The sequence below is a fragment of the Nymphaea colorata genome, chromosome 10 (genome assembly GCF_008831285.2).
Source record: "Nymphaea colorata isolate Beijing-Zhang1983 chromosome 10, ASM883128v2, whole genome shotgun sequence".
Lineage (NCBI taxonomy): Eukaryota > Viridiplantae > Streptophyta > Magnoliopsida > Nymphaeales > Nymphaeaceae > Nymphaea > Nymphaea colorata.
The window spans coordinates 3,935,914-3,955,672 of NC_045147.1; the positions used below are offsets into that span (position 1 = coordinate 3,935,914).

The 19,759-nt window shown below is 37.8% G+C and overlaps 1 protein-coding gene across 6 annotated transcripts; it reads left to right on the forward strand.

Moving 5' to 3' along the window:
• The first annotated feature begins 3,438 nt into the window (after nucleotides 1–3,438).
• Nucleotides 3,439–13,309, forward strand: LOC116263404 (uncharacterized). Of its 6 annotated transcripts, none has more exons than XM_031643151.2 (8): nucleotides 3,439–3,651; nucleotides 5,810–5,860; nucleotides 6,181–6,258; nucleotides 6,849–6,900; nucleotides 7,073–7,131; nucleotides 8,123–8,168; nucleotides 9,435–9,601; nucleotides 12,959–13,033. In XM_031643151.2, exons 1-7 carry the CDS (start codon nucleotides 3,526–3,528, stop codon nucleotides 9,572–9,574), a joined length of 552 nt encoding a protein of 183 aa, XP_031499011.1. In that variant the 5' UTR covers nucleotides 3,439–3,525; the 3' UTR covers nucleotides 9,575–9,601; nucleotides 12,959–13,033. The 6 variants fall into 6 exon arrangements, with proteins under 6 accessions (XP_031499011.1, XP_031499012.1, XP_031499010.1 ...); XM_031643152.2 differs by lacking the exon at nucleotides 12,959–13,033 and adding an exon at nucleotides 10,296–12,935; XM_031643150.2 differs by lacking the exon at nucleotides 12,959–13,033 and adding an exon at nucleotides 9,789–10,084.
• The last annotated feature ends 6,450 nt before the right edge of the window (nucleotides 13,310–19,759 follow it).

Sequence of the window (19,759 nt, forward strand, 5' to 3'; positions counted from 1 at the left end):
AACACCATATCAACCTCTTAATCACAATAAGGTTGATACCCTGAGTTTGATAATATTACAACCGCTAGCTCCAAGTCTTAAAAAGTGTATGATTATAACAAGGTCTTGATCAATACCTTAATGGCAAAGTTTCTCTCCAGGATAATAGGACAAGTTGTTTTTTGGAAAAAAAGTTCAGTAAATTTATAAAAAGTTAAAAAAAAAAAACAAAAAACGTCGTTTTGCATTTTTTTTTTTCAAGAAAACGCGTTTTCCTTTTTTTTGCTAACTTTGAAAAGACATGTTGTTTTTTACATTGGTTTGACATAATTGGATGACTCGCGGAGTTAGCTCAAAAATCACTTGAGTCAACTTGGATCACCCGATTCAGGTTACTTTAAAATTCAACCGAGTCAACGAGTCAACTCGCTGAGCTGGTGACCTGGTCATCAGCTGATGCAAATCTATATCATGAGTTCGCTAACTGTATATTTTGATACTTTGTTATCTAATTTGGATATAAAATTTGGATCAAGTTAGAACATCCAATCAATCACTTTAATGGGCTGGAAAGCTCATGCTATACTCATAACAATTGTCAACACAACCCAAAAAATTCGAATTACAATTGAATAACACATACTATAGAGAATCAAGGACAGGATTATATGTTTATGGTCACTAATCCATTTCAATCGCGAGCAGGCATCAGATTTTGGCCAAGTCAAAACTACGGTGACGGCTCCCCCCTGGCCAAAGAGATTCAATGGGGAGGAGAGATCATGAACAAGCGGAGCAGGCGACGGCACACGAGGACACAGACAGGCAGCGACCATTTCTCCGGCGAATACATAGGGGTGTGCTCTAACATCACACACATGGCCTTCTTTGACAAACACAACCGATACTCTAACACGCCAACTGACCTCCGCCCAATCGTTGACGATCCTGGGTGCTACGACGCAACATATTGGGCACGTAATGCAGATTATGGATCCCCCATGACTATGGGTGGACCTGGATATGATGAGAGCAATTGTCCTTGATCATCTAAAACTGTTGCCGGCCCATCAATTCTTTGTTTATTAGCATTTTGTTATCTGTGTTGTTGCTGGAATGGCTGTGGTATATTGTTGTTGATCAACTAAAACTATTATCCCTGCTTCCTTTCCCCGCTAAGAATCTCCTTTTCCTTTTAGCATTTCATTATGTGAATACTTTGATTGAGTGTTTTTTGATGATTGAGAAAAATATATTCAGAACATTCGTTCATCCATATTACCGGAGCTACAAATTTTCTGTTTTAAATAACAAGAAGAGATGAATTTGGAAATCCAATATAAAAAGTCATGAACTTTGCTCCCCCACAATAGTGAAAACATAATATTCAACTTAAACTCAATGGTCCATTTGTTTGCCTAAGTCCTAACAAAATTCTTTTCATACATTCAAAAATAATATTTCGACCACATTTCCCTAGGGTTTTTTTTTTTTTTAAAAAAAATGTGAATGCTTTATGTTTCTTGGAAAATACTCAATTGCACAAATACGTGGAGCTCTTCATCTTATGCTGGCCATACATCGACTTAAGAGAAAGTGTCTTTTTATTCTATTCACAAACTAATCCTAACTGACAATATTTTCGGGTGGCATAATGAATGTTTTTCGCTAACCGGAAGAAAAAGATCGATCTTGAGAAAACAAAAAGGGAAAGACAGCACATGGTGTTAAGGTGGGCACGAGTTTGATGGCAACAATGTATATCTGCATTTACGGGAGGATCAGAAGGCGATGATGGAATTTTATTGGGTTGTTTGGCCTCTTTTCTACAATCTGGGGAAAATATTGCATTAGGTTAGAAGGATACAAGGGACGGAAGCAAACATTGACTACACTGCCTCATCATTCAGGAAAATGTCAGAAAAACCAATGCCAATAGGTAAGGAGCCGGGCCTCTGGTGCAACACGACGCCGGCATTCGATCATACAGTGTTGGCAGCAACCACATCGGTAGATGTGGATGGGGATGGAAAACATTAGTTGAAGGAAGAGCTTGTGTTACTTTTCTTCTTTTTCTTAAAAGAGAAGCGAGAGAGCCGGACCAGCACCAGAACAAGAGAGCCAGCATCACAGAGAAGAGAAAGGAGAAGTAAGAGAGCAGCTCTGGACCAGCACCAGAACGAACATGAAGGGGATGAAATAGAAACAAGAGGAGCCGGCAGAGGGAGGGAGGGAGAGAGAGAGAGAGAGAGAGTCATGGTGTTACGGGTTTTCTTTACAGGGAGTTTAAATTGGGCTCCTTGACCCTTGACATTCGGAAAAGAAATTCCATAGTAAGAAAGAACCATATAAGACAAAGCTCGAAGCACGCTTTGTGGAGGAGCCTCCGGCGTCGTTTACTGGCCGAAGTCTGGTTTCCTCGCTGCAATAGTGGTCAACCTTCCGACAGTGGCCTTGGGAAAATATTATTGCATATGATTTTGAAAAATACAGTATATCAGTATAAACAAATTGAAAAAAATATATGGAAAGTTTACCGACAGAATGCAAAATTAAAAGTGTGTTGTTTGCGGCGCGTAAAGTTGAAGTATTGATCATTTGCTATTTGCTCCATTACAAACATGCCAAAACTATAATTCAAATCCATCGACATATTAATTGTGAGTAAGTGGAAAAAATTATTGCATATGCTTTTGAAAAATAAAGTATTACAGCATAAGCAAATAAAATAATATGTTAAGCTTATTGTATGTGCGTTGGACATTTTGAGGTAAATAATACGTTGGTTGGTTTCTACTTTTTCTCTATGTCCGTTAGTTTCTAATTTTTTGTTTTCAATCGATTAGTTTGAAAATTTTGTTTTCAATAGATCAGTTTCAAGTTTTTGTTTTCAGTCAATTTGCATATATCTGTTACTTTTTTGTACTTTATAGTTTATACTTTATATCTCTTGTTTCAGTCGATTTGCATATGTGCATTAAAAAGTAGAAACCTTATCGCTGTCAAACTTTGTAGTTTGTACGTTCGATTTAACGGGTTAATAACTTAATATGTACTATGTTCTCTTTATTTCTCATTTGAAGTTAATATGTTCTCTTTATTTCTCATTTATAGGTAAGTAATACTTAATATTTAATACTTAATAGTTACTTATGCATTTTTTTGCTTCATTTTCTTTTTTTTTTGTTATGTATTTTTTTTGTTGTTGTTTTATTAGTTTCTCGTTTATTTTATTTTATTAATTTGTAGAAATTTTTATTTTTTTTTTAAATACTTTTTTTTAATATTTTTTAAACCCATCGTATTATTATAAAAAAAAACTTGAAACGTTATTTGTGACAATTGGTTTGTGAATATCATCGAAGATATTGTTGCTGCCTTTAATCTAGATAGCAATTAGCAAGTTGTCCGAGATACACGACGTGACATAATTTTTGATCCGTAGTATCAGTCCAAACCCGATCCGTTTCACCTCCAGAACCCGCCGGCTGCCGCCATGCCCACTCCCGTGGGAAGGTTCAACCAGAGAGGTAGAGGGAGAGCGCCATGGGAACGAGGGAGGTATACGAAGAGAAGCTTCGATCAGGAAACCTTTACCATCAACCGACCATTAATCCTGGCCTCGGTTCCGCACGGTGCCCGCGTTGCTTCTCTCTTGTGAATCCTGAATCGGTATTTTCTTTGTTCTATTCTCCTTCATAATTTCTGATTGATTGAATGGGTTTACGGTTTGGGTTTTTACTTTCTTGGGAAGCCACCGAACACTTTGCTCAATAGGTTTTACTTTTGCGGTTGGTATTTCATGTTTTAGTGTCTAATACTGTGACGCTTCCTGTCAAGTTGTCTAGCTTGATTTTGTATGTAGTACTTGTTTCTTGATTCTTGTAATTTTAATAATCAATGACGTCTATAACTTCTTTTCTTCTTCTTTTTCTTTAGGCGTTTTTATTTTCTCGAAAGTCTTTACAGCGTCCTATTTGGTTCCCTCAAAGACTTGTTACGATTCAGCGAGTTTCTCGGCTAGGAATATATTTGCAGTTGGAATCCTCTCCTATTCTTTTAACAATGGGATCTCTTCTTCGGTTCCTTATCGACCTTAATTTTTTAAGGCTTACATTGCATTTGGCCGTTGCATTGCAATACTGATCTTATATAATATCTGTTTCTCTTCCTCAATGGTTCTAAATCATCTTATGCAGAGATGAGTTCAATGTTTTTTCTGCCATGTCAATTGTAAAAAGGTGCTGAACCAAGCATCCTTTAGTTGTCAAGACCGAACTCGGAGTCAGGTGTGAAACAGTGAGCAGTTGGCTGACAGGGGCCTAGCCGGACTAGGCGACTAGTCTAACAACTAACAGCACTACTATGTTGATTCATAGGTAAAACCGTAAAAGGTGGTCATCTCTGAACTTAGTAAATTTGACTTGATTCCCGCAGTTTCTGCAAATCGATAGCTGGAGAGGAGTTCTGTATGGAAACATTTGTCTGGTGATTGAGTGCTAGTTGTCTGATGTCATAAGTGCACGATGTATTGGTTTTTGAAGGATGAGGTGTCCATGCAAGTATTGTCAAATGTCTTCTTAACCGCTCCAAATTTTGTCTAGCGCTTGAGGCATGTATAAATTGTAAAACAACTTTAACTTGACCTGGGGAATCCTAAAAGGAGCTTGAATAAGCACCTGACAAGCTCTCATAAGAATATAACCCTGATGCAAAATCACAGACAGAAGGAAAATAATGCACTAAGGCACAACAACAAGAAGAATGTGCAGTGACACACCTAATAATGAATTAGACTTTATTAAGAACAGTATGCAGAAACATACTTAACAAATAGGACCTCAGGCCATATTTAAACAACTAAGAGATGGAGGTCTAGCTGTTGGCTAGTGCCTCGGTTGTTAGAATTCTAGCAGTTAGGAAGGACTGCAGCACAAGTAAAAAAAAGATGAAAAATACAAAGAAAGAAAAAAAATTAGAATAATAATATGCAAGTATACAACACATAAAACTGCATAACCCATTTATACGTATGAATGTATACAAATATGCATGCATAATATGTGTGTGTGTGTGTGTGTGTGTATATATATATATATATATATATATATATATATGTATGTATATCACATGGTAAATGTGAAAATCTGCCATACCCATCTCTCCATATGGTAAGGCAGACCACTGGAGTACTTTTTTTTATCAGATTTGAGTTAATATCCAATGACACCTTTCACTTTATCTTTTCATTGTTTTTAATCTCATTTTAATACAATTATATTATCAATTATTTAACTTAGAAACTGTGTTTTTTGGTGTAAACTTATGAATGATTTATATACAGATATATATTTCAACATTGCTTTTCCAGTCAGTTTGTTAGCTAATATTAAGTTTTCTAAGGTTCTAATGCGAATTTAACAGTTTACTTTTCTCACAGAAAATTGCTTGTTGATATTCTCTAAGCCCTTGTTAATACCCTTGCACATCCATGAAGCTCACTAGTATTTCAAACCATTTATAAATTTCTCTGGTAAGATATTTTGTCCTTCATAGAGTGAATCCATGTGAAGACCAGATTAACTCATGGAGTCATTAGTTGTTGGATCAGTCCTCTATCCTACTGCAGGTGCCGTGAAAATTCTGATTATTGTGATGCCTCTTGATATTAAGTGAAAAACAGTAATGACAAGATATGGAATTAACTTGGATATCAAGTTGACTTCCACTTTTGTTTTTGTCATAAACCTCTGTTTTTCCTTTTCTGCTAGAGAAATTATTTAACATTGTCATTTACTGGATTTTTGTTGGCCATGATTTGATTATTCAGGAAGCAGGGGACTGGACTATAACGACTGTTTTGCATGATGCAACTGCAGTGGTATGTTTGACATTAAACCTAAAATACGTACTCTTTTGCTTAGAATTACTTTCCTTGTAGTGGAGTTAGTGTTATAAATAAAGTGGCAAAGGTTCATCTAGATGTGGTGAATTTATAATATCTGAAAACTCATGTCAAGGTGCATCAATTTTTACAAAATTGAACTGCATAGCAGATTACTTTTGGTTGGGCTAGTCTGTGATTCTGTTGCAAATGCATTTTGCTGTTGGTCAACTTGATGATGGGAGATACTTGGATGCATTTAAGCTGCTTGATTTATTCTATTTTCTGATGCTATTATGTGGTTGACTTGAATACAGTGGAAGACAACAAAGATTTGGATGACCAATGCAGTCTATGGTGGTTTACATAGCCTTCCGTCTTTACCATATGGCCTTGTATGTGGAAACATGACACTTGGCACTTTGATAATTTAGATCAATGTTGTAAAAAACGTATCGTAAGCTGTATCGGTCTGGCTTTAAGATACGCTGTATCATAAAATATCGTAAGGTATTGTAATTGTATCGTATTTAAAAAAAATCAGTAAAAATCAAGAATAATATGTTCTTCATAAAAAATATGTTTTACAGAATGATAGACTTATTATTGCTATAAAGTTATGGTTCATTACTTCATCATTCATTAACATCAAAATTCATAACAATATATCAATATCAATCTAGAAAGCACAACAAGAAACATAACATAAGTACATAACATATCTAAACTGTATCGTAATGCATCGTAATTGTATGATACGATACGGTGCCTGTATCATACGATACGTGCGATACAGGCAGGATACACTACCTGTTTACGATACAGGTGGTGTATAGTATCACATTTTTGAAACGCGACGATACGTATCGTACGATACAACCTCGTATTGTACGATACATACAACACTGATTTAGATAATAACTAAGAGTGTATTTATTGTCTTATAAGAAGAATTCACTCATTTTATTTTGTTCTGGCATGCTAGGCTGGGTCGAGTGCTGGAGGAATGCTTAGTGCCATTCATGGTCTCAATCAAGGTATAAGTGGGCTATGCTGGAACGTGGGTTTCTAGAATCTCTGTAGTTTTTAGGTGGCAACCACAAATTTGAACTCCTAAAGAGTGTCTATCTGCAATTTCTGTAACATGGTTTTGTACGGCCATTTTTGGTTTATGTCCTTTTGTCAATGATTTTCTTTATCACTTTGCAGGGATGCCTTATATTCGCAATCGAGTGAAGGGACCTATATGGTTACATCTAGTTCTGGGGGTATGCTTGTGAAGACCTTGTAATACTTCATTTTTGCAAATGAACGGCAGTTGAGAGTTTCCTGCATGCATTTGCAACTTACATGCTTTCTGCAGCTTAGGTTATATTGGAATTTTCTTTCAATTGTTGAATAACTTCTGTTTTCTTTGTTATTGCTTCTCTTGTTCTCGTTCTTTCTTGTCTATGTGACAGCCATTCCCTGCCATCATGCATGCTACAGTAATTTTATGTAATTTCATATATTGCTGTCAGTATATTGCATTTTTTCTTTGTCTCTTTGTTGACCTCCATTTCCTGTTTGTTCATTATTTTGGGCATGTCATCACTTGGAATAGTTACCAGTTTGGAGATGGCAGTTTAAGGGCACTGTCGAATAGGTTTCCTCTTTTAGTCCCTAAATGCTTGGAAGGACTAAGACAGACTTGCTTCTTCATTCCTCTTCCTCGTTGTTTGTAAGCTACAGTTATAAAAATAACTAAAATTGCACCCAAACTAAAAGTTAGGCTGAAAAAGGAGGCAAATATAAAGGGGAAAAAGCTAATAATGCTGTATCTGATTGATATGGTGGTGAACTTGCAATGACTTGTATTGTATAGCATTTTGGTTAGATTTGTTGACCAGGAGGACATTCTTTAGAATTAAAAGAGATGGGAATCAATATTATCAATGTAATTTTGAGTAGCTTAAGCCATATGAATGCCCCATAAATGATGTGAAGGTTTAGGTAATGAGGTCTAACAATATTCACCTGCATATGCACATGTAGCGTATTTTATTCTATCAGGGGGATTGATGAAAAACATTGTAATGACGTAACGATTCACACTTTATCCAGATTGAGGTTGATTTTGTGAGACCTCTCCTTTGCTTTGTTAAATCTTCTATCTTTACTGATGAGTTATCATACGTGATTGTTGTTCTTGAATTATACCTTCAACTTCAAGCTTTTTTGAAACATGTGGACATTACTTATCGGACGTGACTGTTGCAGCTTCCCCCAATTTTGGTGTATTCTGCTGCAGGTGCTGTGCTTGGAGGTATGTCTCTGTGACTTCATCTGAGACACTTTTGAGGTTTCTAAATTCTGCGTAGGTCTGAGCCTGCTTGTGGAAAGATGGCTTGGTTGTGGTTGGTCAAGTCCTTATTTTTTTAAGAGATCTTCATTTCTTCAGAATTGGTGTGACTTTGTTTCAATTTGGTACCCTTCCCTTCTAGTGTTTGTCAATTCTCAAAAGAATTTGATTAGGAACTAATGAACCCATGATGGGGAAATAGGACAGTTGGAAGTGAGCATACATGAAGGATGAAACAGATTACTCTAGAAAGTGAGGAAAAAAAAATGCATGTGATTGTCTATCGGCTGTGCTGTTTCTGTTATCTAGATCAAAGAGCAGTTTGTTTTCGTTCGTCCATCTTGTGTTTATAGGTGATCGGTTATCCATCTAATAGATGCATATCTTCTCTTTTATCTTTGTTGATTTTGGCCTCAGAAAATGTATTTTATAATGTGCTGTGCTTGTGGAAAAACTTTGCATTACCACACTAGGAACTTATTTGATGGCATTATTTTGACATTTGATGATTGTCACTTAACATCTAGTTAAAGGAACTCTATGAGGGCATGTAATATGAAAAAACTTAGGCTCGTTGAGATATTTTTCTAGGACATAGATGCCATGGTTTCTGAAGGTCATGGCCACCCCATAAAAGGGAGTTTCGATTTTCAGATACCCTCAAAGAAACGGCATTGGCTGTGAATCCCTTCATATTCTGTTGTGGCAAAACCACAGATTAAATCACATGAAAAGTGAATACCTGCAAGATAAGGTGACATATCAATGCTTGATAAATTTAGACATCTCGCAGTCTATAGGTCTTCATCATAATATTTGGCGGCAACATTTTTTATTTAGCTAGTATGTTATTGGGGAATACGAGGCAATAAGTAACTAGCAAGCAATTTGTTGCTTTAGTAATATATTAACTTGATGAAATTTTAGACTCCATGAGCTTATGGTTTATTGAGGAACAATTCAATTGAAAAAAATAAATTACTTGAATGATAAAGGACGATACAAGGGAGATGCTTATATAAATTTTAAATAGATGCCATTAACATCCTCGTCTTTGCCACCATCTGCAGCATGGTCCATTTAGCTTGTGCATTAGGAAAACTGGAAATGACATGACAATGATAGTAGACCCTCGCTCCTGTTGTTTCTGGTTGAATGAATTTTAAATTTGTAGAAAAGATATCAGATCTCTTAGCAGCTTCTCAACTGATCACGCTGATGGGATTTCAGGATATGTGCTTCCTAGATTTGCACAATGTAGTGTGACATCGTACTACGCTGCATCAAGTGCATCTCATTATACTATATCTCAGTTAACACGACGTGTTGAAGGAGTAGGATCTGGTACACAGCACGAAAAGCCAACATGAATGCTTGCATATTCTTTGCCACAAATGGTCAGTAAGCTTCAATTTTGCCTTTTGAGTTTTGAAGTTTGTATCTAACAGTTATGTTGGTTTTTTCATAACATAAAAGTAACTCTTTTTGTAAATCAATATATTGGATCACAATATGATTCTTGGTAATGTAAACCATGATTTCATGGGTGATCTCACCGTTACTAATCAATTTGGAACTTTCCAGAACTAAATAGGTTGAGCAAGTTGCAAGCTGAATCGTATCTTTGGACATTCTATATGTGAGAAAAATCATCTTGTATGGGACATTATCTTTGCAAGCAAGGAGGGAGGGGATGAGGGTGTCAATAGCAACCGTTGCTAGTTGTTTGCTGTCATTAGCATTCTGATTAACCGGGTTAGCTATTGTCAAGCTAAACTAGGTTGCTATTGATTTCTGATAGCTAAGGCCCAATAGTTTTATGATTTCAACATATGTGCATACTTTCTATGAATACATGAACAGGTAGCCTCCTGATACTATTTCTGACGGCTTTTTATCTCAGATGTTGCATAGGAAATTTTGATATTTCATGCTTCTGGAAACTCATTAAAAGGTGGAGATAAAAAGTTTTTAGGTTAAACGCCACCTTGATTTAGAAGTTTGGTGGAGGCATTGATGTGTTGAGTTATCATAAATTAGATTTTTTTTTTTAAATGTATCACAGAGAAACAATTCATTGTGGCAATGCAGGACCTAAAGGACGTTATGATCATGCTTGTGAACTTTTGCCCAATCCTTTGGAAGTTCCAATCCGGTTTAAGAGGAGGGGTGGAAGAATAAAATGAGGAAACCTTTTAGGTACAAAAATAGATATCAAGACCCTGATACCATTACTGGAGAAGATTATGTATGGGCATTGGGCGACCTTTTTCAAATAATAGTTTCCTACTTATGTGGAAGGAGAAATCCAAAATTTTTTTGAACAAGCTATACTAATAGTTGAGTACTTTGTTACTGCTCTTAAGGAGCAATACCAGTACCATACTGGTATGGGTACCGGCTGGGCACCAGGCTGGGCTGCCGGCGGGTACCCGATGCCTGGCCCAACTTGGGCCTGGGCCCAAAAAAAAGGGCACCGGGCTGCTCGGGCTTGGGTTTGAATGGTCGGCCCGGGCCCAGGCCCAGGTTTCGGGTGTCGGGCTGGCTGGCCGGACGCCCAGGCTTACTTGGATGCTGCTTGGGTATGTGTTTGATCATATCAGGTATGGTCAACGTACCCGGGTACGTATCTGGCATTTTTTGGACTCGGTCAAAGTTGATCGATTCCAAAACTGTCTTTAAATTAGGGCTTTTGTTTTTTTTTTTCTCAACTTTTAAACAACACGGGACCTTCGACTTTTGTCAAGCGTTATGTGTATTACCCACAACAACAGTGTATGTGGAGTTCTTCGGCGACGTTGGCTGCTCCGTCCACTGGTTTTCGGCAGTTTCCAGTGAGAGTCAATGTCTCCAACGAAGGGCGACACAGCTGTTGTTGTTCAGCGACTTCTCCATCGACTGATTTGGGCATTTTTTGTTGAAGCTTCACATTCAAGCTTTTTTTTTTTTTCGGTAGTCTCCTATTGTCCAGTAGTCTATCCATTTACTTCCAGCGGCAGGATTAGAATTGTTTGCCCTTCTTCTATGACGTGCATCAACTATTCTTCTTTTTCTTCTTCGAAAATCATATTGTCTGCCCTTTCTCTTTTACATTTATATGCAACTATATTTTTTTTTTTCAAATAACCATGCATCCGTGCATGCTCCTGTGTTATTTCTATAACTGACCCATTGCATTTCAGCATTTAGCACTTAGATTCTAGTTCCACAATGCTGAGTCGTTGTTCGTTTTTGACTGTCTAAGGGGCTGCTCAGTTGTTTGGTAGATGATTTTCCTCATTCCATTGCAACTTTGCAATATATGCAGATGACTTTGAGATTGATGTATTTTGTCCATATGTTTAAAGTTTTTCATAGGTTTCTTAAACACACTCTGCAAGAGCTATTGGTATATATTTTCTGTTGTTGTTTACTTGTTTATGTTGATATATGTTTTCTATGTTGCTTACTTGTTTATGTTGATGTATATGTTCTATGTTGTTTACTTGTCATAAATATTTTTATGTTGTTTACTTGTTTATCATTTCTTAGTAAGTTTTCTTTGTTATATATATATATACACACACACACACACACACACACACACACACACATACAGTCATAAAATGGTTCGTACCCATACATGCACCGGTACCCGTATCGGCACCCGTACCTGTACCTATGTGACATAGTTGAGTACGAACATAGGTTTACAAGCATGCCAAACTTTTGAAGTGGGATGACCTTGGTGAATCTGAAAAGTGCAAAAGGTCCGGACAAAGATTGATTTTAGAAATTAAAGGGGAGGTGACACTAGGGGTTATAGAGTGTTCTCTCGATTAGTAAAATTTGCATTTTAGCTGAAGCAGTTGTACAAGAGGAATGAGAGAGCTTGCTCAACAAATAAGTGATTTGGGGGTATGAAAAGCCATAAGCTTAGTGAACCACGATTAGCAATTGGGCCATATCAGCGTCAACAAGTAACTATTATGGGGTTTCTACTTCAGAAATAGGTAGGCAAAGGACAGTATCCTACAGTTAGAAGCTTTGGGGGAAAAAAATCAAGTGGAAGGATGTTAGGGTCAATTAAATCATGTGAATTGAGTGGATGATGACATATGAGTGAGTATAAATGGTTTTCAAGGATGTCATGAATGTGATGAGATGGGAACGTTGGAATACCTGCTTCTGAGGGCAGTCTCACAGTAGATGCTTGTCCTTCAAAAATTGTCTCTCTTCTCAAGAACTATTAGACTTAGCTCATTAGAGAAACTTTAAGTGGGCAGCAAAGTGGGACTTAAGGTTGAGGTCATGTCATGTAGAACATTTAAACCAGATATATTTGTCCCACGTGTACGCATTCATGACATCTTTGGAAACCATTTTTGCTATCACTCAAGTTGGTCACATGATTTAAATGTTTTTCACCTTGAGGGGGCTCATGTTGATCATTTTCTTGAAATGTCCTAGTTTCATACCTTCTACTTGTTTGATATTGAGTCCTCGTTTGTCTGTTGTTAGGCTACAATCTCACATAGTAGGCTGTTTTTTTTTTCTCCCAATGCTCATATAGCCAAATTGCTGATAAATTTGTATTGGCCCCACATGAGTGGTCTTTCTCTATAGACCAAGCTCTCTCATTCCTCTCATACAACAATTTTAGCTTTAGCATGTAGCTTCTACTAAGAGATCAGAAAACATTGGATGAGTTTCTAGTAGATCATGGCTTGCTCTGATACCAAGAGAGTATTTTTTATGTTTCATGGTGGACATAGGTTTGATAACAAGGAGTATCTTTTCTGTTTCATGGTGGACATAGGTTTGATAACAAGGAGCATCTTTTGGTGGACGTTGGTTTAACCACACAAACCAAATTCTTCTTCAATTGGATGGATTACTCTTTCCCTAGCTTTTGGCCCCTCAAGAGCTTATCCCTTTCCGGCGTTCTCTCTTTTTTATTGCAAATATAGCTGGTCTACGATAGAGGCGTTAGGGACCTGCTTTATTAATTAATTTTGATTTTTCTTAGTCTTTTATCTCATTAAGGATTTGGCATATAATTGCTTTTCTTTCGCTCATTTTGATGTACGAATAATTAACTTGGTCGTTAAATCATTTCCACAATACACGCGTCAAGTTCATTTAACATCAGTCTAGCTGGTCTAATTTTTAACTTTTTACACTAAAATGTGCAATACATCCTCTTTCTTCTTATTTCAAATCAAAACGTGAAGACTTATTACATGAAAAGATTATGTAAGCGAATCATAATTGTTAAATTGTGAACATCTGATCTACTGACATTGTAGTTGTCGTAAAGTGTGTTTATCAACGTCGGTTACAACTCCCAAGCAAAATTAACCATTTGACTTTGTGTGGTTGTGGTTTGTCTGGGATTTCCACTGAACCTTTCCAGCTTGTGGCGTCATGCTACTTGGGCCATTGAATCGTCGTTGTATTTGAAACGCTTTTTTGTTTAACCTACTAACTAGGTGGACGGAGCTCTTACTGGCCTTTTCCTATCGGGGGAAGAGTTCTTGCCCTTTCCCATGGTACTTGGTCTCTCTGTGAATAGAAAGCAGCAAATAGCATCTCTATTTCCTGCCGGCCATCTGTATCCTCTTTTCCCCTAACAAGCCCGATTGAACTGATGCTGATGTCGGTTGATGATTGAACAATCCCATCCATTCACGTCTCCAGGCGGAACCTTACCTGATTGTTCTCGAAGATGTCAAAATGGTTACCCAACCGCTGAGAAACTTTTACTTGGATATCCTGGTATACTTGGATGCTTGGTAGTACGTTCCAAGACATTCCGTTTCAAGTTCTAACCACGCGGGAATGATCAAAATGTGTTCGAACTTGTATTTTTGAGACGTTCCCTCTCAAGTTCTAGCTTCATGAATCAAACATGGTTTTTTTTCCTCCTCAAGGGCCTGTCCCATTTCCCTCAGGTTACTTTGACGAAGGTGCCCCCGTTTCTTGGTCGCGTAATTTGTTAGAGAGAAGCCATCTGGGGAAACCTATATCAGACAACCTGTCTCATGCATGAATTGAACACTAACCAGGCGACCGGTGGTCCTGTTGGGTCTGAACTAATACAATTTGTTTGAGCAAGTGAATACCAAGTATAAATTAGTCTATCGGTTTTAAAGAGATGTCGTCTCCGCCCTAGTCACAATGGCTTAAGTAATCAAGGACACCCATCCTTAAATTGAAATGTAGATAAGATGAGGGCACCTATCAGTTGGCCCAGTTGGCTAGACCCATCTTTTGAAACATCAAATCCCTTTAAGAGTATCGTTAGATTAAACTCGATTAAGTATGTCACTGGTTCTTCTAGCTCCATGAGTTTCCCCATTTGCTTAGTGCAAGCAATGAATCTCTGAATATTTTAGATATGTCGCACTAGATCCTGATGATATTCAACTTATGATAGGTATGGGGCACCACTCTATGGTCGACGTCCATCTCAGAGTTTTTTTTTTTTGCTATAAAGGGAGATAAGAGTCTGATCCTGGTGAAAGTGTTCATTCTTGAAGACCATGTGAGACCTGTAAAGGGAATAAGAGTTTGATAATCGTTAAATGATCATTCTTCAGGACAAATACTATATGTACCTTTCTCATTAATCTTAAAAAGACCTCGTTGCAGCTTGACCAATAATAAGATAGCTCTCATGACATCCTTTAATTATGGATGTGAATGGTTTGAGTGACATGCCGACCAACCTCTGTCCGAGTCCATTTAATGAGGCCTGACGAAGAAAAGTGGAACTGATCATTAACTGGGTTCAGATTCTGTTTGCTGTTTGACATGCAGATCCAGGATCTGAGTTTGAAAACTGACCTTTTATGCGGATAAATATATGATTATAAACTATTCAGACTCAATTGGCTCCAAAACTCCATATCTTATGTCAAACCCAAACCTGAATCTGATGTAGAGTTCAGTTTAGCTTACAACCAATTTACCTTTGCTACTCTAAACATTAACAAAATCTAAAAAGAAAAAAGTTATTAAATATGCAAGATATTGTGGATATTGTTGAATGCAGGAATAGATGTTAAGATAAAGAGAAACGTATTCTTCAGGACATGAAGACAAATAGGGACAAGGCTAGGCCCATCTGTCCTTTTCAAGCTTAGGAATGGATGCCTTTTTGTTTGGGAAAGCCATTAAAACAGTTAAATATCATGACGTAGACCAGAACCGTACTAATGGGACTTTTTTTCCGATCATATTTCACTTTTACTATATATGAGGCTAAACCACATGAAAGCTGTCCTCATAAATACCGTTTGATAAGCACTTCCAACAAGGGCCTACAGTTGGTCATCATTTTCGGGGAAAGAAAGGAAGGGAAGAAATGCAAAATTATCGTTTTGAGTTGTAAAGCCTTAGGTATTAAAATACCGGCTAAGATATGGCAGGTATGGGTCACACTGGACTTGAGTTTCAAATGGACCAAAATAGCCAGATACTCCATTCCCGGAAAACTCATGTTTTTCTTTTTCTTCTGATGAAGGAGCCTTTCAAGGTCCGACTTTAAAAAAATTTGTTCTTCGAGAGGTGTACCCCGTGTGAGCCCCAACCAATTATTTTTTCTGCCTCCTTGAACAACTTCGCGTATGTGGCCTGTGCATCCAATGCATGCAATGGGACTTTTCTTGCACATTACTTCTCTGAATACCTTTTTGGTAATGTGATCATGATACACTGACTGGTCCTTTTTAGTTTTTCCCTGCTTGGTTTATGCAGATCATGAACATTTTCATCACCAGTCTCCGTTTCTCCTATCTACTTTTCCCATTCTCAATAAGGAATTGTGAAAAGAAATGTTTTATTTGTAAAGCGCTTTCACAGGGTTGCCGAGCTTGTGAGGCTGGAGTAAGTTGCAATTGTCAAGAGCATATAGTTCTATGAGACTGTGATGTTTGTAGATCAGTATTCTGAGTTGGCAAATTTTCACCAAACAGAAGAAGAGTTCTAAAATGGGTTTTGTGCCTATAAATTTTCTTATCATGGAAAACAAAGGAGAAAGCCAGGGACGTTCACAGTTGTACGTGCTGGATGCCACTTGCAGTTCTGCAGGGTTCTTGAACTCTGCAGTAGGCAACAGCAGAAAGATCTTTGTAAGCTAATAATGTTTAACTAATTGGGTAGGAGAGGGAGTGCTATCTGCAAGGTTCACGAACATACTTAGTTGCATCGCTTTCAAGTACTTGAATCAAATGTAAATATGACCAAGTTCATGAACTTGCACTCGTAGTTGTCAGAGTTCCTGAACTTGGTCGTGCTCCATGAGATGCTTAGCTGTTCCTTAAATTTTGATAGGATGTGTCATATGCTGATAGGTACTGCTGTTGGCTCATAACCTCTCCATTATTGAATGAGAATAATTGACGCCCAATTGTCAATATACTTGACCTTCAAGGTGTTCAACTGTCAGCACACTTGATCCTCGAGTCTGGGTTTCTTGGAAATAATCATTCATTTCTTCTCTTCAAGAAAGGAAGGCAATTGACCGTTCACTAACTTCTTGGATCCTTATCTCGAGATAGCGTAGCAGCCAAAGTAACCTGCTGTTTGTGGTCACCACCGGACACTAACACTCACATCTCCATCTAGCACATGGTTTCAGAGGCTTTGTCAAGTTGGTTCATGGCCATCATAATTAATTTAGTTCCCTTCTATACAGAAACTGTTGAATTAGGATCATTTTCAAAGTAGAAAAGGAGAACATTTAGTAGATTTACCACCTAGGACATAGAACTTCTGTAATTCGGAATTTGAAGGACCACAATGCATGAGAAGTTATCAAGACTTTATGAAATTGTCATTTTAGTAACAAGATTTTGAGGGGTATATTCGTGGTTCCTATCAATCATATAGTATGTCTAAGACTCTGGGTGACTTTATCTGAATTTCTTTGAGCCGTTTGATTAAGATGGCTGGTGTGTTACCAAATAGTTATTCTAAAAGCAACAAATGTGAGCTTCCAGTCTGACTTTTCAAGGCATTATCGAACTAACTCGCAATAGTTCTTGTATTCTTATTGCCATACATGGTCAATTTCTCGTATCCACGCCTATATGGAATCTTTGTTTCTGATTTATATATGACATGTTGTGCATGTCCAAAAGGCCTATAATCAATATACATATATGTCTTTTTAATGTCTAGATCTTTATGTAACGGCGGTACTCTAAAAATTAACGAAATGGATGATGTTGATGGCATTTCGATTTGCTAACTGAAAGCAGTCAACAGCTAGAACTATTATCAACTGATCACAGTGGTAGTAATTAAATGTTGGTTTTCCTAGTTCTCACATTCTACTGATGAAGGTAGACTTAAAAAGACACAGAGAATAAGAGAGAGAATAGTCGCGCTGGCATTTGGCGTTGCTAACCAAAAATACCTTTTGGCTTTGATGTGCACTGAAGTCATAACGGCTCACATCACATACGATTTGCTTAAGCTATGATGTGTTGCTTTTAGCGACCAAACAACCAGCGGCTCTTCTTTATAAAATCAGGTTGAAGCCAAGTGTTTTCGAGCAGATATGCCACAATAACTATGGACATGATTCAATTAAGTTAAAGACAAAGCGTGCTATTTGAGGTGTCTGGGTTTGTCTCTAACCTTCTCTTCTTGGGAGCTCTCTCTTTCTCTATTTCTATGCATATATATGTGCGTGTGTGTGTGCATGCGCAGCTGCAGCTGCAGCTGCGTATGTGTGTTAATGAACATGATTTGTTTGGCACGTGTGGCGATGAGGACGTGAGGGACGTGGATTACTTATGAAGGTCATGTTCAGATTGGCAGCCCCACCTAAAAGGAGAAGGCTCTCATTGGTAAGCTAGCATGAGATGCGGTTTGCTATAATGACTCCTCTGTCTTTTGGAGTTGGCCGAATCTGACAGTTTGTTGGTCCCCTCCCTCGCCCTGTGTGCGTGTTTGTGTCTTTTCCCCAAGCGGGCAATCTTTTTGCTCCTTACTCCAATGCTTTTCAGTAGAAAGTAGTTGTGAAGGGCAACAGCATGTCATGCAGTATGCATGAATTGTGTCTGCAACCCCTCAATTTCATGCCCCCTCTCCCCTTTCTTGCCATTGTCACCCCTTTTACCGCTCGTGCTTTACTTTCCTCATAATCACCAAATTCGGTATCTCCAGCCGCAAATTTCCGAGTTCACCAACCTTCTCATGATTCCAAGCACAATCCCATGGATAAGTACCATGTGTGACTGTGAGGTGTATATCTAAGATTATGCGTACTTTTTGTTTTAAGGGCAATTTTTTTTATTTAAATTCTAAGGATGAGCCTCATGTTTCTGGAAGGGGCTAGAGTTTTTTGGCTCACAACTGCCAATTTCTCTTCTCCTTTTTGTGCCAATGAAGTCTTTTGTGTGAACACAAGTGATCCGCATTTTCTCAAGGTGAATATTCTTTCATACAGAAAGAATTAGCCCTTGGATATTAGTACATGTACTAGGCGTGGGTAGGATTTTGTTATGTATTAGGAAGCCATGCATTTTGGAGGTGTGGAACAGGTGGGCAAAGAAAACTTCTTTCTCATCCAACGCCACCGTGGTTCTATTCAAATTATGTTTCCCTTCTTTCAATATCAACACTCTTTGTTTGCTATAGACCATAACCTCTACGTTAGAAGTTTCTAAATTTCAATGGTCATGACATTGGATCTATACATGTCCAGGTTGCCGTCCCTAACCCGAGAAATATAATTACTGTGTTTAAGTTTCGGGTAGGCAGCAGCACCCAGAGTAAGGCTGCACCACTAGTCAAGCTAACTCGGGCTGGACTCGAACTTGTTCATAAAAAGTAGGCTCGAGATCAACTTGCTTATAAATGAGCTGAGCTTGAGTATAAATTTATGTTCAAAATGTTAAATGAGTCGAGTTCGAGTCAAACTCGCCTCATTTAAGCTCGGCTCTGCCCAACTACGTAAATATGTAAATGAATGAGAGGTGTTCTGTTGCCAAGTTTTTCTTTAGAGGATATTTGGATGCAGAATATGTGTGTTCTTTCTTTGGATTTTATTTTAGATGATCATTAATTCAAAATTGAATTAGCTAAAAGAAACTAGTTAAATGATTAGCAAGATAAACAAGTTAAAACAAGCGAGACAGGTTCAGTTAATAGAAACGAGTTAAGTGAGACAAGCTCAAGCTGACGCTGTATCGCCAAATCAAGCTCGAGCCTGTTTGAGACAGGTTCAGTTAATAGAAACGAGTTAAGCGAGACAAGCACAAGCTCGACGCTGTATCGCCAAATCAAGCTCGAGCCTGTTTTATGGAGCTTAACACGAGTTTGAATGGAGCTGGAGCTCGAGTTTTTTTGAGTGCTCAACTCATCTCCATGTGCAGCCCTGGTCCAGGGTCGAAGCCGTGAAGTTTTGGAAAACAAAAAAATGTACAGAACAAAAATTTTAAAAATAAAAAAAAATCCTTTGCATTCCCTGCTAACTCTGAAAACCAATGAACCCTCAAAAATAAAGTCTCTGGTTTCAAGTGGCAGCGTCGGTCCTGGTCGGTAGCGGAGATCCTGATCAA

Bases quoted from the DNA above. Each gene is read 5' to 3' on its own strand.
- LOC116263404 (XM_031643151.2), top strand. From the start codon at position 3,526: ATGGGAACGAGGGAGGTATACGAAGAGAAGCTTCGATCAGGAAACCTT. The intron at 3,652-5,809 runs GTATTTTCTTTG...TTGATTATTCAG, and splicing joins CTCTTGTGAATCCTGAATCG to GAAGCAGGGGACTGGACTAT. The intron at 6,259-6,848 runs GTATGTGGAAAC...CTGGCATGCTAG, and splicing joins CGTCTTTACCATATGGCCTT to GCTGGGTCGAGTGCTGGAGG.